General features: G+C 41.1%; 1 protein-coding gene across 3 annotated transcripts in view; it reads right to left on the bottom strand.

Moving 5' to 3' along the window:
* Nucleotides 1-27,863, bottom strand: part of ITPR2 (inositol 1,4,5-trisphosphate receptor type 2) — a 264,569-nt gene that overhangs the window by 199,280 nt on the left and 37,426 nt on the right. For all 3 annotated transcript variants that reach the window (XM_082043370.1, XM_082043371.1, XM_082043372.1), the window contains 7 exons: nt 21,214-21,329; nt 19,966-20,052; nt 19,117-19,275; nt 13,360-13,458; nt 12,780-12,863; nt 11,549-11,695; nt 10,211-10,306 (listed from right to left, as the gene is read on the bottom strand). In XM_082043370.1, coding sequence (XP_081899496.1) covers nt 10,211-10,306; nt 11,549-11,695; nt 12,780-12,863; nt 13,360-13,458; nt 19,117-19,275; nt 19,966-20,052; nt 21,214-21,329 — 788 coding nt within the window. The remainder of the gene's footprint in view (nt 1-10,210; nt 10,307-11,548; nt 11,696-12,779; nt 12,864-13,359; nt 13,459-19,116; nt 19,276-19,965; nt 20,053-21,213; nt 21,330-27,863) is intronic.

The raw sequence follows: 27,863 nt of genomic DNA, 5'->3' as shown, positions 1-27,863 counted from the left end.
AACACTGCATAAGCTCCCGAGGTTCTACTACTGAGCAGAACAACTTCTCACTAATACATACAGTAACATATGCTTTACAGTCCAACAGCTGAATTATAAATCTCAGTCCATACTCTGGATACTTTGAGATCTCACCTTTATACTGAATGCTGCTTTCCTAGACACAGGAATGCACGGAAAGTACCCAAACAGGCTATTTTTGAACACAATTAAGAAGGAGAGAGAGCAGTTTGGAGAAAGAAACACCCCTGCTGATTTTAATCAAATTTTGTTGACTGTGTAAATGATATTTAAAAAATCTTGTCAGGGAAAGAATTAGATTGTCAAATTTCAGCTGAGTGAGCATTTTAACAACTTGGTTAAAACCCACATTTATGAAGGAAACCATGACAGACAAAGAATAAAAGGATCTAATTCAACCCATGTAAGCAGTTCCCATTTCGTTTGATAATCAGCCTGTTAACACACAGCCTGTTACCCAATCAACAAGGGCAAACGTTGTAGAAAAAAAAAAAGCCACCACAAAAGAAAAAAAAAAACACTTCTCAAATCTTTCATCTTCATTAAGCTTGTTTTGTCCTTTGTTAATGTCATACTGATTAGCTTTTGATAAATCTAAAGGACTTTTGCACAATTTCAAAGACTTCAGTGGTATTCAAAGGACTTTTGCCATCTTATTAACTCGCTGGAGAGAGACTAGCTATGACTCTACCTCGATAAACCCTATTCAACACTGCCACAGCATTGGCACAAAGTTCCTGATAATCATAACCCAAGGAAAGTTTAAAAATCTTAAAAAGCCTTTCATTTCAGGATTGGATTTGCTGCTGTTTTGCTCATGAGCGATGTCTTAGCAAATCAGACGAGTTGCCAGGGAGCACCGAGAGACCCGAATCTTTTTATCTGCTTCAGGCCCCCATGTAGCACACGGAAAGCGAAGTGGACAGTGACTGCCATCCCCACATGGGGCACTATCTGCTAGTCAAAAACGGGGAGGAGAATCAGCTCTGGCACCTTCTTGTCCCAAATATTCACCCTTGTCGTAAGAAGAAAGGGTAGGTCTTCTTGATAGCTGCTGCCTTTTAGCTGCTGTCTAAGCAATGGCAGGCCAGTGCTTTGATACACCTAAATCACCACTGATTTAAAGGTCTCACACCAGCAGCATAAGCTGGAGCTGCTGCAACATAAAGCTCTACGTTAGGCCAGGAGAGAGTGGTGACTGGGAAATCCCTTGGCTTCTACTGTGATGAAGGGCAGAGAACCCGACCACCCACCAGCACCTGGTGCTCAGTCCCACACGGCCACGTCCTGTTCTGCAGAGGAAGCCAAAAGAAGAAGAAACGTCTAAGAGATCTTTTAGTCTAACCTGACTGCTGGGCTATAACCTCAATATGAGCTTCAGCAGCTCCATGCCAACACATGCTATATGAAGAAGCATCCTCATACCTTCAAGGGTTATGTTCTAAATATTAATATCCCATGTGCCTTTCAGTGGTCCTCCTAGAAAAAATAACTAAGAATGATTGAATTAGACATTACCGAAATTTCTACTGTTAAAAAACGAACAAACAAACCCCTCAACAACAACAAAAAAACAAACAGGGAAGCCTTATAAACATCCATCAACTATTAAAAATTAAAAGAAAAAAAAAAAAAAGAGGCACATATATAACTGAATAAAAGTTTCTCAATCTTGAAATAATAAGCGAAAAGATGTACTAAAGAACAGACCACGTGTCTACATTTGCTGTTTTGGAATACATCAAAATGCAATACCAGCAGATGTTGTATTTTTAATAACAGAAGCAGTCCCTATCATGACTAAGTGACAACAAATGCCATGTTAATGGCTTCACACTTCCTTTCCTCCTAAAGCTCATGGAAACAAACACAGCTCAAACACAGCTAACTTAGATAGGACTGACAAAGCGTAGCTGAACGCAGGCTCACAGATCACTATGGAAAAGCTCGTTGGCTGGGGGAAAAAGTCATTCCTCCAAGATTCAGATTTTGGAAGGTATTTGCACACCGACCAATAAAATGTAGTTCCCAATTTCCACCAAAGTAAAGACAAGTCAGGTCAAGAAATTCAGCTGTCTTCCCAAGATTCTTAAAAAACTTGGAAAATCTAGGCCTGGGTTTTGCTAAATGGACAGCTTCTAACTCTGTCACTTTAAAAAAGCCACGTCCGAGTCTGTGAAACAGGTCAGACTGGCTCTGTAAATCAGTAATCTATCCTCCTCTAGTCTCTGGATCTCTTCCATCTCTTCACACATAGCTGTAAATTATCCTTCACTCCTTATAGAGCTTTAAAACAAAACCACACTCCTCCTATGAGACAGTGAAACATAGAAATAAGGCTTAAGGTGCTGAGTTCACCCTGTCACCCTGGCAAGCTCTTTTCCTCACAAGAACCTTTAATCACTGAGCCCAACAGACAGAAACTAATCAGAATGCTGTATTAACATTTAACAAAGAGACTGGAAAAGAGAGATTTGAACGGAAGACTTAGAAGCAATCTCCGGGTAAGGAGGTCCTGCAGTACCGACAAATTAATTTGTGCAAGCAGATGCATGGAGGCCTTGGTGGATGCTGCCATCTCCTGGTACTTTCTCAGTTTGCAAACTGTTATCCTTGAGCAAAAGTTACCTGCACATCTTAAACAAGGCCATTTTTATCCAACTATTTGCCTTACTGTTTCTAAAGGCAGAAGGAACCACCGCGCATTTACCACTACGCTCTCCTCCGCTGCATGAGCTGTACAATCAGTGGATGAATACATTTTTCTGCAAAGGCTCGCTTCCACATCACCCCCAAAAATACCATTGGCAAACAGTGGTCCCTTTTTGCTTCCTGAACACAACAGATATCTGTCAGTAGCCCAATTTCCAAAAACTGGCTATCAAAAGGCCTGAATTATGACCTTCAAATATTCAGTCTCAGTTGCCTTAATAAAACATCCTATGCAGTACTCCATTTTCCACGTCAGTTTAACAAGTCCATAAAACTACAGAAAAAGTTTCTCCAGGACTTCAAGGGGTTAATCCCAGTTTATAGCCTCAAATTTAAGAACCTATTTCCCTTTTACATTTTTTTTATCTTACCTAATGCTGAGAATATTATTACTCATACAAATATGCAATCTTTCTTAAAATCTCATTCAATGCTTTGTTTTCTGTTCTTGTGGCAGCAAGTTCCACTTCTTCACTATGTCCTATTCAGAAGACAGAAGAGGATTATTTTCTATCAATATTAACTTGAACATGTACTCGGTTATCTTCACCACGATCCACATCAAGTACTTATTACAACAGGATTAAACTTGAACAGTATGGCTCTGTCCACCCAGATAAATGCATATTATAATGATATATATCATACGGCAGGCTAAGATTTTTAATACGAAGACATAACAGAAATCCATTTAAAGGAATGTAAACCAAGATTAACTGCAGTTCTCAATTTAAAGTGAATGATTTACATAAGCTTCTCTGAAAAGAAACTCGGACAATTTTGACAGAAAAGCAGGGTGAGGTAATACAGGAAGACATTACTCAGGAAAGTGACGTGCAAGTAACTTTCATTGGCCATTGATTCAAGGGTTGTCAGCAAGTGGTTCACACCACCACAGGCTGAAATTCAGCTGACAGTACCACAAGGCAAAGGCCTTTGACACCGGCTTCAGCAGTTCCCACTAAGCCAGCCCAACCTATTGTGTCCCACACCTTAGCTCAGTGGCCTGGCTTACAGCACAGACTATTCCCTCCTCCCCGCACCCTGGAACCTGTGCGGACACCACCTGAGGGACAGCACGTTGTGTCACAGGCAGCAAACACCTGCAGAAATGTGACATTTCTGAAAGCCTACGTTGCCGCTGCTCTTAGCACTGAACTAAAGGTTCAATTTAGAATGCTCATATAATTGTCATTTAATCTCACATGCATGCAACCCTATGCTGACCAGGCCAACTGGCTTCAATTGTTCCTACTTTCAAAAGAAATTCCATTGAGAATCTAGTGCTAAAACAACCCCAAAGCTAGACATATGATTCATGTGGGATTTTAACAAAAGAGTTTAGAAAAAAACTGATCAGAGTTGATCCATTTTACAGTTTAAACCCTGCACTTTCACTGTTGCAGAAAGAAGAAAGCCAACCACGTAAGAAAGCCAGAGAAGTCTTCAGGTGCGACACACATCAGGGATGCACATCAGATTGCTACTTCTGCCCAAAGGAGCCAGGTAGTGGACAACTTTATCTCTGTGACTTGTCCATCACCAGAATATGTGCTAATGAGTTTGCCATCTCAATCATCCTAAAGAGCTCGCCATCCCAGTCATCCTGTACAAGGCATTTATGACGCATATTCACATGTAGAAGTTAAAAGTGGCTGTCGTGGAGGCTTCAGTCCTACAATAGTCAAAGTGGGTGGCTGCACAAGTGAAAACTGACAGAGAAAATCCAAACTCATCAGGTCAGCATCTGAGACACCCTTAACCCCTGAGCATGTAAATGCTCATGTTCCACTGACTTCAAAGACAAGGCTACTCCTTAGAGTTTTGCTGAATGAGGGCCTTTACTTGATTGACAATTTAGTTTAATGAATGAAGCACAATGCAAAATCAGAAAAAGTATGTTTGGTTCTGCCATTACTTCTGAGCTCACTGCTTCAACCTATTGCATTGGCCAGCTTGTTCTCACTCCTTCATCTAGAAGAACTTCAGGGCACAGATTAACTTTTGGAGCAACATCAATACTCTGCACTACTTTGGAGACACAATAATATTTGAACCCTTGTTTATGGACACAATTTTATAGATTCACAGAAGGTAAACATTAAGGCTGCTGTGTTACCTGCATTATCTTAATTCGTATTGTATAGTTGATTCAGTGTTAAAGACAATTACCTCACCAGATTTACTGCCACATCTCAGCCAAGACATCTAGTAACCCTAGTTCAGTCTAGTCAACCAAGGAAAACAGAATTATCACAAATTTTTCTTCACAAATTTTGCATTGTGATTATACGCCTATTCACGTTTCACAAGTAATGTACTGTGGTTTATCTCTTGTCTACTGCAATATCTGAGACTAGCGTGTGATTTGATATTTGCATAAACATTTTGTGATTATACTAGCCACATTCATCTCACCTGAGAAGTTTAATATGAAATGACCTATTAGAGAGCAGTGTAGGGGAAAGGGACCTGGGGGTCCTGGTGGACAGCAGAATGACCATGAGCCAGCACTGTGCCCTTGTGGCCAGGAAGGCCAATGGCATTCTGGGGTGTACTACAAGGGGGGTGGTTAGTAGATCGAGAGAGGTCCTCCTGCCCCTCTACTCTGCCCTGGTGAGACCACATCTGGAATATTGTGTCCAGTTCTGGGCCCCTCAGTTCAAGAAGGACAGGGAACTGCTGGAGAGAGTCCAGCGCAGGACAACATAGATGATTAAGGGAGTGGAGCATCTCCCTTATGAGGAAAGGCTGAGGGAGCTGGGGCTCTTTAGCCTGGAGAAGAGGAGACTGAGGGGTGACCTCATTAATGTTTATAAATATATAAAGGGTGAGTATCACGAGGATGGAGCCAGGCTCTTCTCGGTGACAACCAACAGTAGGACAAGGGGTAACGGGTTCAAACTGGAACACAAGAGGTTCCACTTAAGTTTGAGAAGAAACTTCTTCTCAGTGAGGGTGCCGGAACACTGGAACAGGCTGCCCAGAGGAGTTGTGGAGTGTCCTACTCTGGAGACATTCAAAACCCGCCTGGAGACCTTCCTGTGTAACCTCATCTAGGTGTTCCTGCTCCAGCAGGAGGATTGGACTAGATGATCTTTCGAGGTCCCTTCCAAACCCTAACATTCTGTGATTCTGTGACAGACTTATCCTGCATTTCTTGTATGTGCATATGTGTTTGCATGGACACACGTACTTCTGTTTAACATCGTAATACAGCAAGTGTCAATAGTTTCAGTACAGATTATCCAGTTTAGAAATCAGAGAACTGGAGCTGCTATACACGTGGAGAACAATATTAAAGGTGCATGTTTTGGTTCAGCACAATCGATAAGCTGATATTCAGTTCAAAGAGATTTTTATCCTGGTGATTAGAATACTGAAACAGTTAGGTGTGCTCCTGAGAAAACCACAGCTGTGTGGTCCCAACTGGCAGCATTTGAAAGGCTGTTCCAGTAAATTGCAGCTTGCTCCCACATACAGAGAGATTTGGGTGCATTCTACATGTGGTACATGCACTGCAAAGACTTAAAAAAAAAAAAAAAAAAAAAGAAAGTCTTTGTTCTTTTGAAGCATCCAATTTCCACCTAACCTTACAGCCTCTCTTGATAAATATAAAACTTCAAAATCACTTGGGTCATTTTGCTGTAACCAGAGCTAAAAAAAATAATATTCTACAGAACTTTTTCTAAAAGACTGCTGACTCTGTGAAGATGAGAACAAAACTCAGCAGCCTGAATCTTAGCTGGTGGCTTAGTGTCTAAATCTCCTCCTAAGGAACTGGCTCAGCTCTTTTGGGTGAAATCAAGCCCTTCTGACTCCAACAGCAGAACTCCCACTGTCTCCAAAGAAGAAAATTTCTCTTTCCAATTTTTCAGCTGAGTATTTGGTTTAATTTTTTAATGATTTCAATATTTCAGGAATGTCTAAGCCAACGGTTTCAGGTTTCTACACATGTAGGAGACATTACCACCTATCCAGATTTCTGTTGTCCCAAGTCTTACCACCGAACATAAAGCCCTTCCTTCAGCATATTATCTTCTGTTTCTTAAGTAATTCTGTGAGCGCATATATGCATCTGATGTGTCAGACCGTGTCCCCAGGATATGCATTGTAGTAGGGGAATGATAGCGCACATCTGTGCAATTAGTAAATGTCTCCCACTGGGTCTCCTTTAGCAGTGGGTCTTTCAGGGTGGCTCACCTTCAGTCCATAGTCTGGTAGTAGGGTCTTGGTTGCTTTATGGTATTAGTAGGTCTTAAAGAACTTCAAAGCATATTAATAAAAACTAATCTACATAACACCAAGTGGAAAGAGAATTCAAGGAAGCGGTACTACTTGAGACTGTGTCAGAAGCCAGAGGTATCAGAGGACCCTTAGTCTTTGAAAGGCAAAAAAAAATGGACAACTGATTGTGATTCTGAGGAACATGGAACTTAGGGCTTACACATCCTGCCTTCATTCTCTTAAGATTATAAGAATTAGATTTACAACTACTCACCTATATGTTTTGTTTGCTGAACGACTGTATTGCCTAACTATTTTTTTTAAACTTACTTCCTGTAGTATTGAAACAACCTTTAGGTTGATGAATTCTCTGGGGCAAGTGTCTTGAATTTTCTTAGTCCCCAGATCATCCCCTGGCCTTAACAAACTGCACTGGCAGCCCTTCACTACATGGCTCTGTAGTGACGCACCGAGTCACAAATCAGACTGACCCATTAACATTTGGCACAGGAATCCTCAGAGAAAAAGCAACGGCCCAGCACTTCTCACACAAGGTACAAGCCTAACTGAGGAGTAGCAAAAAGAGACACTCAGGCGAAGGACACTCCTGCTCAATTGTCTGAGATGACCCATGGAAGATTCTGCTGCAGAAGTGCCCATGGTACACATCAAGCTGATTTACAGAAGGATGAAGTAAGGAAAAGATGGTTATAAGCAGTGATCAATCCTGATTTGCAATAGCTCAAACTGTGACAGAAATTGTATCATTAGCCAATAACAGAATGCTTAAAAGATTTGTGAATTTTGTTTACGTGTTTGTACTTATTATTCCACTCCAGATATCTTTATCATGGAAGCTCAAACAAAATTAGGTCATGGCAATGTGTGACGCTGTTGATAATCCATACCATGAGTAATCTTCCTCTGCTGCAAGAGCACAGATAAGTGTTCAGTAAGCTTTGCCCAATTGATTAAAAGTTAGCTCACGCACACTAAGTGTCTGCCTGCCTGTTCATAAATCTTCAATGTGTATGTCTGACTGGTGTGTTGTGCCTGACATATGAACTGTGTAAAATACAGTTCACAGGTTTTTATTACAGCAGTACCTTTAATATCTCCACCAGCAGGTATTTTACACTTCACAGATACAGCAGCTAATGCTGCTCTCCAGTCACAGCATATCACCTCTGTTCAACCCAAATGCTCTTCCAGCTCTCACTTTACTTTGCCAATTGTAATCTCCATATTATGAGTCTTCCTGATAGTGATTTCCTTTCCAGAGGCAGAAAAGACCTAAGCTGAGGCCTGACATTCAGTGTAGTGTGACACCACTTCAGGTGAACATTTTTCTCCCGAAAATCTGTGAGTAAGTGAGGTATGGTGGGAGAACGAAGCCCATCAGCCAGAGGGCTTGATGCCTTTCCTGACTCCCCATCATTGTAGCTAGTGTGAATAAAATCTTTCTACTAGGAGCATCTCTCACTGTAAGCAGAGAGGAAAATTGAACCATCTCTTAGGTGGGAGTACTGATTGCCCCTTGAAAATTAGTTCTTATTAGCCTATCTTACCTACATAATAAAGCCAGCTGGCTTCAGCCAAGCTGAAGAATTGCTGCAGTACGGAGGCAGCAGTGTAGAGCAGTGCAGTTAATGGCCTGCTGCCTCTAAAAGGATGATGCTCTTCACCACTCAGGCCTATCAAGTTTCTCACACTGTGAGCTACTGCTAAAACCAAAGAAAAGATCCAAACTGCATTCAGTCTTATGTGGAAAATAATATCAGTATCTAACCTGGTGGCCCACTGTTTATGTTTTGACATAATTAGAAATAAGTAAAGGTTTGATAGGTCCTGTTTGCTCTTACTCTGAAATCAGAGCGGACTGTGACAGGAGTTGGAAAGTGAAAGCAGCACCCTAGGAATACTAAGGAGTTGTCTGCATACAGAGGTGGCTCTGCTATAAATGTAATTCAATCCAGTTAAAGCAAGTCTTTTTTTCAGGGATTCCCTAACATATAGTGCTTTATAACTGGCTCTTATTGTAAATTTTCACACTCATGCTTCCAAGCATAAGTCAAAATAAGCAATCCTGCACAGATAACTAAATCAGTGGAAAAAAACCCTACTTTTCATTCCATTGATATAAGTCGGACACAAACCAGTTCTAATATGGATTAGATATGACAGAAAAAGTTCACAGCTTCTTGCAACCAGGGAAATATCCAATATCCCATTTCATAAACTTGGTATTATCCGCATTATTCCACCTTGTCAAGAGCCCTATTTTATTTTTAAGGACAATTATGGGACTTAAAAGATATTAAGCTGCTCTTTTGAGGAGTTGCAACACTATTTTGCCTTAAGTATCAGATAATAACCAGAAAAATTGCAAGACCTTCCTTCTCCTTTTGCACCTTCTGTTCCACCAAAAGAGGCAAAGACTTCCCCAGAACATTCTTTATTCAAATTTTATAGCAGAACAACGCAACCTGCTAATAACCACAAGGCACTAGCGTGACACTAATAGTAATGACACCAATACACAAGTTTGTCCTTCAAATTTGTACAAAACATGGAGATGCCTTGGACCACATGCTGGCTGGCAGAGATCATAGACTGAAATCAGTGCCACAGAAACCAATTTTTCAAGAAGTCTAGAAACTGTAGGGTAAAAAGGAACAACAGCTCCTGAATTGGAGCAGTTTAGAGTATCTGTTCTAGTGCTTGCACACAGACTTGTCTGATCAAGCTCAATGATTACCTTGCATTCAGTTCCACTCTAAAAGCTTTAAACTGTACAAGGCTGCCTGAGCCAGCAAAGAAGAATATTTGACTGATCACAGCAGTACTTCAAAAATCAAAAGCAAACAAGAACAGAGAGATAAACGAATCCCAGGATTTTCAGTGTAAATATGGTGGATATTTAACAGTGGTGTTTGCCCTGGCTGCTATGACAACAGCAGATTGAGGGTTCAACAGCACAGCTGAAATTAAGTTTAGATGCTGTCTTGAACTCACACACTAGTGTCCTGTAGCTCAGAAAATTTTCCTTGCAACCCTCAGCTACAGCAACACAGCAGAACACAGCATGACACAGCAGTGCATCTCCAGTTATCCCCATTCAGACCTGGTGTGCGATCTTTTTGGAGATCTAAATTGTGCACCTACCTACTACGGCAGTTCTGAATTAGCAGGACACTTACAGTACCTGGTCAGGCAGGACGCAAACACTTATTTAAATTGACAGTCTTACCTCTGCAGCCAAGTAGTTTCCAGTTGCCAAATGCTTAAATCTAAACAAGCTGTTCCACTGTCCTGCCCCTCCCCGGCAAGGGTCATGATGGACAACCTAAAAGAAGAAATACAGATCATGCTCCTCAAGACCATACTCAGATCATTGACATTTCTTACTACTCATTCCACATAGAAATATGTAAACTACATTATTACAGTCTACCACAGAGAGGAATACTGTGCTAACACTAAGCCCACCACAGGTAACAACTACTTATATTCATTTTTTGCCAGGTGCCAGGAAATGCTCCTCCTCTTACTTTCAACGTTTTAATTAATCTACTCCTTGCAAACACGTTGAGCCAAATTTTGCTTTCAAGTGACATGGTGTGAATCTGGAGCTCAAAAAAGTAAGCGTAGCTGCTCTACACTTACATAGGCACTACTTAAAAGGAAAATTCAAACCCTCTTGCATTGTTTCACCACTTGCACCAGCTCTATTTTTGACAACAGATAGATTTTCATCCAAGTGATAAAATACGCCTGTATAATCCAACATATCCCAGGTTACTTCTTCTTCCCTTTGACTGAGCTGTAGGTCATTTGCTACCTTCAAACCTTGCAGCGCTTCTCTCTCTTAAGGAGTGATCTCAAATAACTGCAAGTGTAACACACTCTATTCCATACAGTCTTTACTCAGACAAAATTCAACCATTTGCCTGATAAAGGAGGTCTGTTTTAAATGCACAAAGTTTGTTCAGAACATAAGAATTTTTGGCTGTAGGAGTTACATTACTGTAACAGCAAGGGTTTGAGACGTACCAGTTTCCAATGTTCCTCAGTTAAACGAAAATATATTTGTTAGTCATCATCTTCTCAATAAAAGCCCCATTCAGCAGCAACACCTTTATTCAGCCTAACTTTAAACAGATGTTGATGTGCCCTGTTGCAGAATCATAGACTCAATCACATTTGTGACGTTTCTTGTCAGTCAGGAATTTCAATATTCGAAATTGCACATGAAGTCAAATAAAAACACTCAGAACTCAGGATACATGAGCATCATTCAATTTGCTTTGATAAAATCACACCATTTAAGTCAAGTCTGAATTTGACCCTCCGTCATTTTACTGCAGGTAAATATAGTAAGAAAACATCCTAACTCCACACACAGAGAGCAATAAAGTACCTCTTCAGTGTTAATCTTACGCAAACAGCTTCATAACATAATAATAGTTCCAGGGAGGTGTATGATGACGTCAAGAGGCTATGAATGATTCACGTTGTGGTAAAGTATTTTTGCTGAACCCGGGCCTACAGGTCCTAAAATATTTATAAAAAAATAAAAAAAAAATACCTCTATTTCCCACAGTGCTTTAGAACTTGTTGCAGAAGTGGCTGACTGACGCAAAGTTGTACGAAGGAAAATATGTTGTTTCTTCTCATATTCGTCACAGGTCAGAAACTTCTCTTGCTCTGCATGAAACAGCCTAACAACATCTCCCTAAAGTAATACGAAAAAGAAGCATTACTAAGTGGTAGGTAAAGCTGCTACACTCATCCTCTATATCTGTACTAGCTCCAGTGACGTCAATATAGCTGACGTGAAGAAAACATTTAGTAGTTTCCTATTGCTGGAGCAGGTACCAAGTGCAGAGCATACGACCTCGGCACTGAGTCTGGAAATCAAATTAGATGATTCAGTCCTGCAGGAGATCCACTCACTTCTGTGAAAACAGAACTTGCTTCAGAGCACTGCAAAGAACAGTGGGCAACAATTAACCTAAAGGTGAATTTTAATTTTAGTTAACTTCACTAAATGGATTTTTTATTTCTGATCTCTTTTAGTATTTAGGGGAAATAAACAGATTTCTCTAATATTGACTCATTGCTTCTACTCTGCAATCAAAATCAGTGTCCTCTCTCTATTTCTTCTGCTGTTGTGCTTCCTTCTGCCCCTCCCCAAGGCTTGGAACAGTATCCCCAAATGGGTCTACACAGATATACCATTTTCCCTTTCAAATTCTTTCTCAAAAACTGATGGTACCTTGATACCTAACAAAAAATGGCCAGTTGATAATCACTTATTAAGGTATAAATGAGGACTAATAAATTTGATCTATTTTAAATGAAAAGGTAAGTGATCTCAGAGTGTGATCTAGAGGCATGAAGCTGTGCAAACCATGAGTGCTTAAAGCTACATTGTCTTATTACAGCTACTGCCATCTTTCATGACTCTCTCCCTTCTGCAAGCTTGTTATACCTGCTTAAGCATCTCTGCATAAACTGAAAGCTTTTCTGTACGGAGCCCTTCACCATTCTGAGCTTAAACTTCACCTTTTCTCACGGATCCTCAGTCGTCCCAGGGCATGGAAAGGGGCTGGACACCAGCACAATCCAGACAGTTTCACTTAGTAAGACAATAACACAAAGGAAAAGTATTCTGGCTGTTGAAGGACAGTACTGAAAGATCCTTAACACCTCCATGACGTCCTTATTTCTGCTTTTATTCACCATGTAATATTTCTTTATAGTCAAATATGGCATGACTTTCAAATTCAAAAAATAATTTAAAAAAAAATACTTACTCCTTTCAGTACATCATCTCGGTAACTACTGAATTTCATGAACAGTGTTATTTTCCAGCTTGTGTTACAGTTTACAGCATTTACCTTTGGAAAAAAAAAATAAATACATTTTTAAACCACCACAATTTTAGTATTAAAGGTTGTTGTTCTCTCTTCGAGACATTCTATTCTTCTAAAAGACCACACCAGATCTCGGGTGGCTGGGGACATGGCTTAGTTACATATTTGTACAGTTTTGTACATATTTGTACATGGGTCCTGAAGCTCTCAAGTGTTAGTAATAATAATGTTGATGTTGGAGAAAATTCAGTGGACAAAACACTACTCTGCGTACAGCCCACCAAAGAGCTGTTGGAAGAGGATTTACTCTTAGATCAGTGAGGGTTTCAGATACTCAAGCAAACCTCACAAAGCTTTCAGTGCTGGGCAGAACTGTGCCAAGGAAAAGTATACTTCATCTTGGTTTTTTGAGACTAAGTTGGAACCATCTAGCCCATGGTGTGGTTCTCATTACCAGTAAAGAACAAAGTATAACACATCTTAGATTAGCAATTATGCCTCCTCCCTCCACTGAACTCACTTCTTTGCAGCCAGGGTTATCTAGAAGCTCAATGTTGCTGGCATGGAGAGGCTGCCCTGCATTGACTGGCATCAGGACAACTTTATCTCCCACAACAACCTGGAAGTCAGAAATAAAATGCAATTTAGACCTATGTAATTATCCAATAAAATGAAGTAATGTTACATTTTTAGAAAATGACTCAAACGCATGCTCTGGGAATGGCACTTGGCGAATTTATTTGCAGATAATTCACACACCAGCTCTGTTCACCCATGCCTCTGCAATTGCTTGGGTTCAAGATTTCCACACTAATGAATCCTTGCATTCTCAGATGCCACCCTGTTCAGGAGAAACTTGAGATCATGAAATACATATGAACATATGTAAATTCCAAGAGCAGTTCAGTTCATCTAAGTTACATTAACTACTCTTAATTCCATATATACTGCCAGCCAAAAGGCAGAGAAAGCTCAGAAAATAATATAGAGTCAGACAGCAAGACTCTTTTTGCTCCCTTGCTGTCAGTCAAACTTTTTCTATCAATGCGTCTTTCATTTCATTTCACAAAAGCCTTAACAATTTGCCTGTGACAAGACTTCTTTAGCCCAGTGACTCCTCAACACTGTAGACCATCTTCTGGAAAACGCTAGGACAGGTTCAGGAGTTCTCAGACTTAGACTGTATTAATGAAATCTGTAAAGGAAAATAAATCACTGGAAATTCAGAGAGAGGTGAACACACTCCATCCCCTCTGCTCTTACTCCCTAAATGGTGTTTGGAGCTCAGCAGAGGCAGCAGGTCCATCAGCTGAGAGAGCTTCTCTCTACGAGAGGAATTCCTAGCTGATGCCCCGCAAGCAAATTCCCATGCCCTTGCAATTCTTTACCTATATAGACAGGGAAAAACAATATGAAAATGTCTTTGACCTAAAAAGTGCTTGAGACATGCATATGGAGCAAACAATTCATAGCTGGGAACTGGGGGGTGGGAGGGGGAATAAGTAATAATTTCGTAAAAATCCACATAGATTGGTTGGCACTGGGTCCTGATTTGCTTATGTTGTTCACAGCAATTTTAAGCACACACACACACATGAGGACAAGTGGATACATGTGATTTTTGCTATATGAAATGCTGCATAAGCCATGCTTTCTTTTGGAACACAAACAAACAAAAATGCTTTCTGCATCGATCAGCACATTTCCTATGAAAAAGCAGAGCCCAATTCAGCCTTGTGTAACTTCAACACAGGTGAATTCGGCCCACTTTATACAGAGGTGAAAAAGAAGATTGCCTGTTCTTTATCAATACAGCTAAAATAAACAGTAGCAAAAGACAGTGTCATCATGCTCAGACTACACAAAGAAATCCTATTTGATCCAAGTAATGAGAAAAAGTTCACTGATGGAACCAAAATAATGACAAGATGCCTTTAAGATACATTACTTCTGCAATACATTCCTGCATGCCATGCTTCACACAGACATTACTTACAGCCCATTTTAAGAAGTTATGACCAGACAATTCTTAATCAAAAAACCACCAGGCTTGCATCCTGCAAAGTGGAATCAGGACTTCAAAATTATTGCAAGTACACCATGACTATAACAACTTAATTAGAAAGAGAGCACATAATTGAACACCTTATTTAAAAGGCGGGGGAGGAAAAAGAAAAAGGAGGGGTAGGGGGAAAGGTATATTTGAACGCAAGCCTGTGACTACCATGGAAGCAACCAGAGGAAAGGAGATGTACACAGCTACTCTTCTGTGGGCACACACCTGGGAATAAGTGTGGTCACGGTTTCTGCCTCAGTCTCCCACCCCGCACCACGTCCACATTGTTAACCTGGCCTCAATGTTGGCCAGCTCTGGAGCTGCCACAGAAGCAACAAGACACCCTATGCTCTTTGCCTTTCTTCTTTTTCTTCTTGCTTCAAACATCCGTAGGTGGTTAGGAAGGAAGGGACAGAGGCAGTTTCACAGCACTTGTTTCCTGTACACCCTCCACCAGTGATGCAGATAACTACTGCAAAGTGAAGAGGGAATCCTGTTTTCTATCCACGGCTGCCTTGGACAAGCTGCAAGTCTGCTCTTTTGAGTTCCTCCCATCCTCTGCTCTCCCCTCCTCTGTCTCCTGAGTTTATTTCTGGCTCCAAATAATGCCCCAGCATGCCCAAAACACTGGAGGCAGACCACTCGCGTGCCCACGTCCCCATATTTCTGTCTGTAGAATTGTACTACATGGAGATTGTAGAAGACAGAGCAATATATTCCAAAGGTTTTGCTCTGCAAAATTAAAATTGACACCAGCTGTTTGTCCTGTTCCTTGGCTTCCCTTGGGCACAGCCAGCCACATTGTGCTGTAGACCAGCAGTGGGCTGATAGTTTGACAGGTTTCTGGGACTTCTTCCTTACATATAGACATTAATTCATTAAAGCTGCATCAAATATACAGCTTTTGAGGACTTCATTCATGATTCCTTTGACAAAACTCTTATCCTTTCTGGTCTAGACAAGAAATTTCCAGAGAATGATTAAATTCATAGAGAATTCAGCTTTCAAACTCAAGCCTACAAGGTCCTTCAGTATTGGATGCAGTGGAGTTCTTGCTGCACAAGATAATTTCCAAATTCATGCAACCCTACTTGTCCGTATCTTAGTGGAGAAGGTACAGTGAGAGTGAGAAGATCCACAGTCAAAACTGACTGTGTTCTGTCTTCTGGGTGGGAGACCGGCACTGGCATCACTTCGAGCGAATCCGTGGTTCATGTAAAATCAGTAAAGCCCACCCGACAGCTACATTTACACCACAATCAAGAAGCAGGAGCAAATACTCTGGTAGAGGTGTAGTATATCACAAAGACTGGCAGCTGCAAAAGCCTACATTAGCTGTGAAGATGCAGTAGCAGTGATTTCAGTTTGGACTAACTAACGAAGCACTGGGCACATCGAAGGTTCTGCTACTCCATTTTCATCACCTGTGCGTTGTAACCACGTCTTAGTCACACTGCTGACACACTTCAAAGATCATGAGGATTAACAGAACTTTCCCACAGATGGCTGGGCATTCCCCAAGTCCGAGAGCAGATCAAGCTCTCAAGCCACTGACATGGCACACAACCAAAAATGCAATCCACACAGAGCTAATCCTGCTATCAGTGCACATTTTGCTATTCAGTCTAACTGGAAACAGCTTGAGCTTTAGTCAGTCACATCTTCCACTGAGGGAGAACTGAGACGTTTTATAAAAGCCTGCATAAAATATTGCAGAGTTACGTCAATTACTGTAAATCTTCAGCAATATTTTTTCATTACTTCCATTGACTTGCATAACTAATCAGTTGCTAATGAAGTTAGTGGAAAATAATTGTTAAAATATTTCACAAGGCTAAACAACCATGATGACTTTTGAGAAAAGTTAACACACGTAACTTCCTATATCGCAGTTTCCCCTAGACTAAACAACCTTTTTTGTTGTTGCTGTTGGTTTTGGCTTGGTTCTGTGTTGTTTTGGTTTTGTTTGTTTGGTTTGTTTGTTTTACGATATATGACATATTTGGATCTACCTTGCCTGGGTAATCTAAAACATTAGCTGTCATCCAAGCAGTAACTCGATACTCACTTCTGTTCTGAAGACAGTAAAGACTTTCTAAAGTGTGTTTTCTTAAATAAAACCACAAAAGTGTCAAGACATAATAAGGATTTATACCAAGTTGATACACCGAGCTAACTCCATGCACTGAGAGGTCAGAAGAAGAAAACTAGTAAAAAAAAAAAAAAAGGCGAACTTGGTGGGTAAAGTAGCCTCAGCTTATGTGATATAATTCTATGTGCTTTGTTAAATGTATCTCCCAGAAACCAGCCTTTTAACGCACACATGTCTGCGAGTAACTGAGAGAGAAGGAGGGGATACAAGGCTGGAGCATCTCTCTGTCTGTGAGAGGCAAAGGAGGGATTTCCCTTCTCACTTGCTACTCCTGTCCCCAGTTACTGTAACTGTGGAAGAGGTGGAAATCTGCCAGAGCAATTAGGACTGATGCTTAGCTCTGAAAGTTTGCAAATAAAAGCATCACATCTATTTGAGTCTGATATTACAGAAAAGAGGAAAAACTCGGGTCTCAGGATTTCACTCTGTAAAATGTAATGGCAAGCTCCCAGCTCTGAAAGGCAACACCTGATGACAGAACATGAGCAGTGGGCAGGGTCCAAAGGAGAACATTAAGCTAGAAGAAAATCTGACAATTTCCACACAGTCTTTGTAGCATAGGGCCTCTCAGATACGGCCGCATTGGGAAGACACCAGGAGAGAGGCCTGCAGAGTGGGATGCTACAGCAAGCACTGCTGGGGTCTGCAAACTTTTTGGACCAGCAAAGGCCCTTGCAAACTTTTATGTGCTCACGATAGTGTAAAATTGAATCAAAAGCTCTACAGTATTTAGGATGACTCTTAAGGCTTAAGATCATTCTGTTGTTTCAGCTGTAAGAGCTCGCAATGGCTCTTCGGATCACAATCTGGGAACCTCAGGTCCTCACTCTGGAGAGCACGACATGCACTTATTTCCCAGGCATGAGAAGTTAAGAAGATGCTGAAATTATGTTATTCTAAGAAATTAAAGAAAAACCTTAAAGCAATAAGTCATCTCTCTTTTGCTTTCCAAAAAGGGAAAGGTTACATGTTTGATCCACAACACTACCTTTCCTCAGAAGAAAAGCCATGCAGAGGTGCCCCAGGGGACTATGCACATTCGCTCCTTTTCTCTGCAACAGGTTTGTGGAAAACAGGAGCTTTTCACATACCCTTCTGATCACTGCATGGAGCAGAGAAAGACTATGACTTTAGAGGCTCCCAATGAAGAGCTGGAAATGCAATCCTTCCCCTCCCCGCAACAGCTTGCCAAAAGGAGCTGTAGGTAACCACGCTCATCCTGGATGGCATCCCAAGAGCCGGGTAACCACAAAGTTAATGAGAGAAAATGCATGAGGAAACGGGCAAGCCTGTCTGCAATCTTGAGAGGGCTCTTTCACTGAGTACTTCACAAGGGAGAGTGGCCAAACATCCCCAGCCAGGTCTACAATATAAAACCACATAAGTTCATTATGTGGCCTTCCCAGAGGCAGATCTGAATTTTCCACAGTGGGCACTTAACCAAGCCACAGCCGACTGAATGAAGAACCAAGTTTTAATCTTGTGGCACAACTCTCAGATCAGCAGCAAAGAGCCTTCCTATGTATTCCTCCTCTTACCAATACAGAGGACTCCTACTGAAACCTACCCAGAAAAGACCCACCAGACTATCCAACCCATTCCAGTCAAACATGCCACTCTTGTGCTGAAAAGCGATACAGATGTAAAAAATCCGATGTATTTCCGAGAGACATTCTCTGCTGATGTCTTGAAAAAAATGTCGTCCACAATATAATAATAATAATAATAATAATAATAATAATAATAATGTCACTCTAGTGTAAACTATGACTTATTATCAGCTTTGTAAAGCCACATACTATGGGTGGACTTAGCAAAGATGCTCCAACACAGGATAGCAGAGGCTCAGATGAATGCGGCAACACTTCAGATTCCAGACCATATAATTCAGTAACACTTTCTACACACACATAAAATCTAATAGACCCAAGCACTGTTTTTTTGTTTGGGTTTTTTTTTTTTTTAATCTGAACTTAATCCATTGTGATTTATGCCAGTAGCAAAGAAATCACGTGCCTTCTGGAAACTTTCTGCCTTATCAGTTTTACACATTCAGTATTTCCACTTACATTATCCCCTTCACTCCTCAGTTTCCAGAATGGCTGGATATAAAACCAGGATCCCTCATTCCCTGCAGCATCCAGAGACACCCGCATAGCATTCTTCTCTAGCAGAGCCGGCAATCTCTTATTGACTGTGAGGTACTTGTTACTTTTTATGTGCAGTAGCTGTGAACAAATAATTATTTAAGCAATTAGTAAAGCTGGTTTTTTTTTCTCCCTTCAGTTCAGAAGAGGAGGCACAGGTTTTCACACTATTGTGATTTTTCATAACATACATAAAGACAAAACAAAACTAGAAGAGAGTTATCAAGTATACTGCAGTGTAGGAAAACAGATGCTATATCTCATATTGAGAGAAATGTGTCAGTGATCAATTTTACAGCATATGCTACATACGTAGTTCAAGGGTCTACTAATAGCGTTACCTTCAGGAATTTCATACATTACAGGAAAGTTGTAGTGCACTTAAGAACATAACTTCTGTCTCATATGTTGTGCAGTACAAATTACTTCAGTGGTTTAAAAGGAGCTGCACAGCACCTCTATAACATGATTTTGCAATAAATCTTGAAAACAAAAGATACATATTTACATTCAGATTCTAAACCGCAGCAGCCAAAATTACACATAAAATTTATATTATGACATATTATTTAAACATGAATATGCAACACTTCTGGTAGGCTTTAAAAGCGACAGAAAAACGCAATACTGTAAACTTCACCAAGTTCTGTTTACGTGACCCTTGACAATCCAGATTACAGTGCTTAGTTTCATTTTCACAGTAACCTTGAAAAGAAACAACCGTTTCCTTTCCAGCTCTGAGAGAAGGCAGATGTATTTCAATAGGTTTACCTGTATGACGTTGCTATATTTTACAATTTCGCCCAACAGCTTTCTGTTCTCGCTTTCATTCTGCTTTTGTTCCAGTTCTGCTGCATGCTGCAAGAGAACGATTATTTCTTTAAATTCTACAAAATCAGCACCTGGATTCAGCTACTGGAACAGATAGTGTAAAAGGGAAATGGCATCACATTAAAAACACTTCCTTCAGCCTGCAAGTGCTACTGCACTGAAAATATTAGCTCCTGAATCCTGCTGCAGCATGATTTTCTGAACTATAATCACCTAGATCCTGTGTAATGATTCTGGGGTTTTTAATGCCCAGAGTAGAAAGTCACAATTTATAGAACACATCTGAGATGCATGCTATTTTAAAAGATTTAAAACACTGAAAGTAATTCCAGGTGCTTTGTTTCATCCTGAAGGAGGAAAAAGAAGAGTCTATGATTAGCTTCTCCCTGTCACCATTCCTTTTACTTGTTGTTTTTTTAATTGCATACAAATACATTGACTTTATATATAAAGAAAACTAGTGGGTCACGCCTTGCAAGACCAAGGCTGAGCACAGTAGTCTGGGTCAAACACAGCCACGGAAAAAACAGCTCCTAGCTCTAACTGCTGTGTATCTACCTCTGGCCACACACCATGTGCCCTCATGGCTGTTTTTAACTGGAAGCACTGTCAGCCTCTGTACTGCACATGAAATGCTATCTACCTTGTTTTCACTTAGTCTTATGCATTCAGTCATAACATCAAGCCAGCTCTTTTTCAGAGACAGAGGAATTGCTCCATCCATGCTGCATTTCATGCAAAACAGAGTCTGCCCAAATGGTTCAGAGAAGAATCACCTAGACTGAAAGCAAAGACAATTGCCGTTCTGAGGAATTTCCAGAATAAAGCATGGAAAACATCTCTCTGTCCACCCCTCTGCCTAACTCCTGGAAAGGACTTCTAAAATAATAGCATGATTTAAACCGAGGCCCACTCCTGATTTTAACAGCTTCATTTTTACTTTATAAACAAATCATTCCTTTCAGAAGTTCTGTTGGACAAAGGCACAACCCTCAGCCCAAAGTAAAATAAAAACCAGGGCAATAAATGCCAGTCAGGAGGCAGGAGCTAAGGAGAATACAAGGTTGCTATGGTGGCATAATACTCATCATGATGGTTCCCAAGGCACTTGTTATTGTTCTTTTTCATTTTATTGTAATTTTACAGCCTGCAGATCGAGATAAGATTACAAATGCAGATGTCTCTTACTTGCAGTTTCTTCAGCAGTGCTGCTTCGGTATGGTTTCCTTGTTTGGCTTGCTTGGCTTTCCAGTACTGCTTCTGGGCTGAGTATCGGTTCATAGGACACACCTTGAAAAGGCAGTCTATAGAAGATTGAAAGAAATACTCTTGAGTAATGTTGAAAGACACTTCCTTCATTTGTAAGTATGCTTTGGTTGGTTTTATTTTTTTCCAGAAATGCCTAGATACCAGTGTTTAAACACAGTCAGCAAACAGCTTGATGGCAATGATACCATCAACAGGTTGGCAGAGCTTCTGAGTTGGACCCAAAGCTTTCAGTGCCCCACATGTGCCCACACTGTGCAACCTCACTGCAGCCTCTGAAAGAGTCCCAGGCTGTGAGCCTGCCATAGACTAAAATTGCCTGCTGCTTTATCAGCAACTCTTTGCTGCAGCACAACATCACAGATGCACTGTTTGAAGACACGGGAAGCCTTAAGAAAAAAAAAAAACAGTCCTGCTTTCTGCACACCATACATCTGGCTGCCCTGCTCCTTCGGGCTCTGCTGAAACACAGGATCGCACAGGCAGGGCATTCAGCCACAAGCCACCAAGCGGGTTAACACAGCTTTCGGCTCTACGTGCACCTTCGTTAAGGTTGATTAAAAAAAAAGAAAATAGTAAAAACAACAAGGTGACACAAACTGAACTCTACCGCTGCCCAACAGATCAGGTGATAAATGGGTAGGAGAGAGGAATGACCACCCAAGCAGGGCGGCTGCGCAATGGAGGACAGAGGAGGAGGCACGTTCTGAGGGGGCTGCAGCCAGCGAGGGAGACAGAGTAAGAAAAAAGGAGCAGCAAAGGAAAATGAGCACAACACACTGACCCCCACCCCCACCCCATCCCCACCCTGCACGGACTGCCACACAGCAAGGGGGTTAGGGACCACAGCATGTCTGGAGAGAAGCCAAGGGGGGCTTCCCTAACTGCTTGTTCATTGTTCCTCTTAATTTTCCAACACCAGAATCATTAATTAAAAGTTAAGGTGAATTGGCAATGAACTAAATTTTGTGACATTCCCTGACTCAAGACTTTTGGGAATTCTGGAGCCTTTGACAGTCCTATGGACTAGAAAGAGAGGGTCCAGGAACCTCTAGCTGAAACAATTAATCCAAATCCAAATTCTTTTAGAGTGATAAGCGATACCGAGTCTCGCATGGTCACAATCATTAACTGCTCTAAAAGCTAAGCTTGAAAGATATTTTCCTTAGAAAATACTGCTAACTGTCCTTTTACACCCCACCTATATTGACTGACAAGAGGAAAGGATGGGAAAACATTAATTAGCAATCAGAGTTTTGCTGTGAGATGAGCTCTATGTGAGTGCTTATTTACCGCCACACTCAACACAGTTAATGGCACACACATCCCATAGCACAGAATATTTTGATAACAGTCCTCTCCACCCTCAGCTCTCCTGCTGTCTTCTCAGAAGAGAGTCCCTTTCCAACAGCACAATATAGTCACCCTTACTTCTGTTACCAAAGAAGCTGCAACATGAAATAGCAAACACTATCAACATTAAGTACATGCTCCACTTACACACTGGATCAACGTGTAAGTGGGCTCGTTGAATTTACTAACCTTTCATGTCATTTTTAACTACAGTGGAATTGAGTCATTCAGCCATTACTGTCACAAAAACATCAGCAGGGGAAGTTATAAGGAACTATCCCGAAATTATGGCCTGAGTTTTTAACCACCAAATCTGGTCAGTAGAAACCAGTTTCTGTCTACTCACACTCTAATTCCCAGACCCAGCTCTTCAATCCACAACAGCACATGTGGGAAGTCCCTATCTATCATTCACTTGACGAGAAAAGTTTCCTAGCTCTGTTCCAACCTTCTAAGTAGAAATTAAAGTGTCAAACTCTTAACTTCTCTGTAGAAGTTGCCAGATACCAAGGCAGGTCCTGTTCTCACTTCCAACACTTTTCTTTTGTGTAGGGAGGAGGAAGAATAAATCCAGCTCAACACATCGATCTCATCGCAGTCCTTGAGGAGCTACTGAAACCATGTTAACACCTCTTGCAACATAACAGGAGAATGAAGCGAAATCTAGTGTGAAGACCAGCCTTGTGTGATGGGCGTGTTGGACCCCTTGACCAGGCTGGCAGTGGTTTGGTACAGGCTCCAAAGGAGGCAAAGGTCTGAGCCGTAGCTGCATCATGAACTTCTCCAGCTTATCCACAAAGGAGCAGAGTGATACAGTGAGCATCGATGCATGCGAGCTTGGAACACCGATCATGCGATAACTGTATGAATAGCGGGTAGCTTTTCCAAGACTCATTTATCAAGGAACAAAGAAAGCTGTGGGTACAAGGAGTCTCATGCACACTTTTCCCACCACATATGATTTTACTGTGAGCCAACCACTTTATTCCTTAAATATGAAAGCCTAAGTGAGCCTTCTTTGAGCTCTCCCTGCCAGGCAGCACAGCTGTAGGACAGTTATCTCCCCTTGAGCCTGGACACGTCTCAAAGTTGCTCCTCAAGGCAAGGAGACCTTTTACCAACGGCAGATGTTTGGTAAGCAACCGATATCATGTATAACCTTGTAGAACAGTAACTTTGAGTTTGCCTTGGTAATTCTGATTGCATGCTGAATCGATACTAACGAAACATTACCAATCCATGTGGCTACTCAATATCACCCTTATTCCTTTTATCTCTACCCTTAGGCATAAATCGTTGACCAAGTCCGAGACTAAGTCTGGATCCACCTGTACCTGGACTGCTCTCTGAGAAGTCCAGAAAGCAACGGGGTCCATTCTGAACCTCAACGGGAGGGTCTTTACTCTGTGTGTCTCTTCCTTACCCTTAGACATGTGACCTTGAACTGTTGACCAAGTCTGGGACTAAGATTAGACCTAGCTGCACTGAAGCTCCATAAGGAGTTTAGAAAGCACAGGGGTCCATTCTGAACCTCATGACCCAACAGGAGGGTCCTCCTTACAATTTTTGTCTCCACTCTCTGTGTAAAATCATTCTAACTCAAAGCTAGTTCAATTTTCCTCTGTGTTCTTCCTCCATGCAGTATTTAATAAGGTGAACCTTGCTATCTAACTTGTTGAACCTTGTCAACCCTCTGTTAATTTTCTTAAATTCCACCAAATTCATTGCACTCTGTCAAATTATTATTTTACCTCAATAAAACATATTGCTGCTTCTCTCTTTTGAGTGAGGTGCGCTCCACTCATCCACGACACCTTGTCTTTCCGAAGAGAAAATGAACGCTCATTACTTAACAAAATACAACAGGCAGCACTGCCAGCTGCAATCAGGCCCAGCTGAGCATACTACCTGATATTAGCACTGCCAAAACCACTAGTAGGATTGTGCCCCACATTCCTCCCACCACCCGCACTCCCAGAGCCAGCAATTCGCGACAGTGTTGGCTCCCAAGCCACCATCAGGGCTGCAATGCTTCTAGTTCTGCAAATGCATCATTTGGCCTCTCATATACTGGCCAAATAATTACACCAAGCCTACCATTGCATTGCCTCTGCTCTTCATGGCTCCTTATCTTTCTCTGCTATTCATAGGGGCAAAATCTGTTCACAAAAAAAAAATATCACTGGTGGTAGAGCTCTCCTCAACACCCACCCAAAGTCCTCAATGATTTGCTCCCTAATCACAGCCCTGAGTGCTGTTCAAAGTGTCACAAATCATTATCTAAATGAACCCAGCCACCTTGCAGAGGTGTTTACTTTGATTTCAAAAGGGAACAGTTACAATGAGAAGTATATCACAGAACCTGGAGTACATGATAACTCCCAGGTAACTTTCACAATTTGCTGGACCACTGAGAAAGGTAAGAGAAAAAAACAATTACAAAACACTGTGTACTGTTAAAACATAGTGTATGTTGTAGAAGATTTTAGTTTGAGTATCAAGATTTCAGCTTATAAGGCAAAAAGTCTGCTATTCTTTTCTGTAACAATCTATAATTAATGCACCCTCTCAGAAGACTTCATGAAACATTTACTTCTCTGACATAACAACACCTTCTTTTTATAGGACCAGTCCTCATTTCTCAGTTACTCCCCACACATCCTGCTGCTTGAGTAAACACACCGCTTCCCATCTTCATGCAGACTCTCCAAGCACAGCACCACCTCACTGCAGAGAAACGCAAGACACACACAGATGTGCAGCCGCTACTGGGTGTGTCTGCCTCACAAAGGTGGGCGAATTTTTCATCGTGGTACTGCTCAAAGAAAAGGAAACGTCGAGCAGACGCTAGATAACCTCAACCACACAGCTCCAGCTGGAGCCAATGCCGCACAACACAGCTCTCCCAACTTCCAGTCTAATGCTTTGGAAAATTGAACTACCAAGAACTTTTTTAAAATCAATATTATTTCAATTGTATTTTCCTCCATTTATAGACTAAATAAATATTATTTTTTGTTTCCAGACAAGCTTTTCCCTATTTTTTTTTTAAGATTCCAGACACATTAAAAATAAGTTCTCTCATTATTTTTTCTGGGTTTGTTTTTGTTTTTTTTTTTTTCCTACTTACTTTCATTAGAGTAACAATATGATACTACATAAAATCAAGCTTTGTCGTCCTCAACATTGAGGGAGTGGGAGGAGCAGCGCCTGCCCTATAGAAGCCATAGCTTAAATAAACATGAAAAAGGAGAAACTGAGGCATAAGATTATATAGCAACTTTCCAGCACACAGAAGATCAAAAGCTCAGCCTTCCTGGAGGTCAGGCTAGCAACCCATTAATGAGACAGACTGTCTCTTCTAACTTCTCCAGACGTTCTTGGATAGTCCAAGTTCCTAACTCATTACTTCAAGTAGTTTTACATAAATGCTTCTCTTCCTGGAGACATTAATTAAGTAGGCACTATCAAAGGTAAACAAATAGCTTTAAAGAAAATAGCTTAAAAATATCAGCAAGTTTCACTTACTAAACTTCCATGCATTCAATTTCTGCAGTTTCAGCAATTTTCTCATACCCACAAAATCTTCCAGGCAACATTTCAATTACTTGTGCATGAAGTGAAGCTGGAGAAAATGAGCAACGTTGCCCACTCCAGCCCGCACACACATTTTTAAAACTATAAAAATCACTTCAAGTTTTCTTGACAACCTAGACAAAAAAGGGAAGCTCTCCCTGGTCACACTTCAGGCTTAACCTCCTACACTACACCTTGGCTTATTAGAAAGTATGAAACATAAGACAAATCATCAGTACTGAAACACGTATTGATTACATATTTTATGGGGGAAAAATGACATTTATTAATCAGAACAGTCAAAAGATGGAAAGCAGCAACTCCCACAGAGCAGGAGATGATCCACAGAGGATGCACCAGGCACCGAACTGACCATCTGCCTGAGCCTGCGAATGTGCACAGAATGCACGAAACGCGTCTTCAAAAGGCACAAGCGGTTGGAACAACCACACACAGCACATCCTCTGAGCAAAAAACAAGTACGCTGAGGAAGTCTGAAAAGGAAATTATTCATATCATGTCTTTTCAATGTTTCTTGATATTGGCTAAAGATGGCTTAGAACAGTATTTGCCAGCTGCTTTTTCCCCCCACCCTCTCCCCCCGCCCTGTTTTGTTGGTGGGTTTTTTAATGTTAGAAATTAAACACTTGCCCATCATAGAAGATTTCCGTACGTTGCAGAACTAGAGAAATTATCACATGGTTTTACTTAAACCAGCAGGCTGACAAATGGGGAAGTGAAAGTGACAGGGCTATTAAATCACACTGTGTACAGATCTGTATGTTTTGAAAAAAATGACAGAAAGGTAAAAAATAAGCTGAAGTGAGAATGGTAAGAGAAGAATATGAGGGAGCAAGGAGTGGGACAATGAAGAGTCCTGAGAAGACAAAAAGCAATCAGGGGTCTGAAAAGAAAATTAAAGCAATTGCGGAACTGAGAGAAGAAAACACAAGCACAAACCCAAGTTATGTAGAAGGCAAGTAAAAAGGAAAATGGCAGAGGAAAGGTTAGGAGGAGGAAAGGAAAAAGCACAGAGGAACATAATGGAAGGGAGCGAAGAGGAAAGAACAATGTTCAAAAAAACTCAGAATAAAAATTGAGAGAAAAGCAAGAAGAGGATGTGTAGGGACTCAAACACCACGTTCATTGCAGATGCCTCAAGAAAAAGGGTATAAAATGTAGGAAATTTAAATCAGTTTAAGAACTTGGATCATTTTACACTTCAAATAGGAGACCTGTGGTCCTTTTGCAGAGTTGCTAAATTTGACCGACAAGCAGGTCTTATCTGTGCTGTTCTGCACCTCGGAAGCTGAAAACGCTTCCCACTGGAGATAACAACATCAAGCTAAAGTGTGTTTAGGTCACAGTCTCAGGAAGCCTGAAGTTCTCTCGCTCATGATGTGACTTTTCTCCAGAGGTGCAGGACTTTGCACACAGTGCTCTCCCTAACCTCCATGAACCCGGCCCTGCAGCAGGGCAAGCATTTCTATCATGACACTAAGTGCTTTTGCTCTCATTAGCTTTAGTCAGAATTAGGACAAGAAGCACCTGGCTTGATCAGTTCCTTAAACTCAACCGCAAAATAGTAAATGCTTTTTATTCAACAGACTTCAGGAAACACGTGTGGGACCAAATTCTGCCCT

Source organism: Streptopelia decaocto (assembly GCF_964273445.1).
Source record: "Streptopelia decaocto genome assembly, chromosome: 1".
Lineage (NCBI taxonomy): Eukaryota > Metazoa > Chordata > Aves > Columbiformes > Columbidae > Streptopelia > Streptopelia decaocto.
Note: the sequence above shows the minus strand (reverse complement) of the source record. Positions and strands in the feature narration are given on the sequence as shown.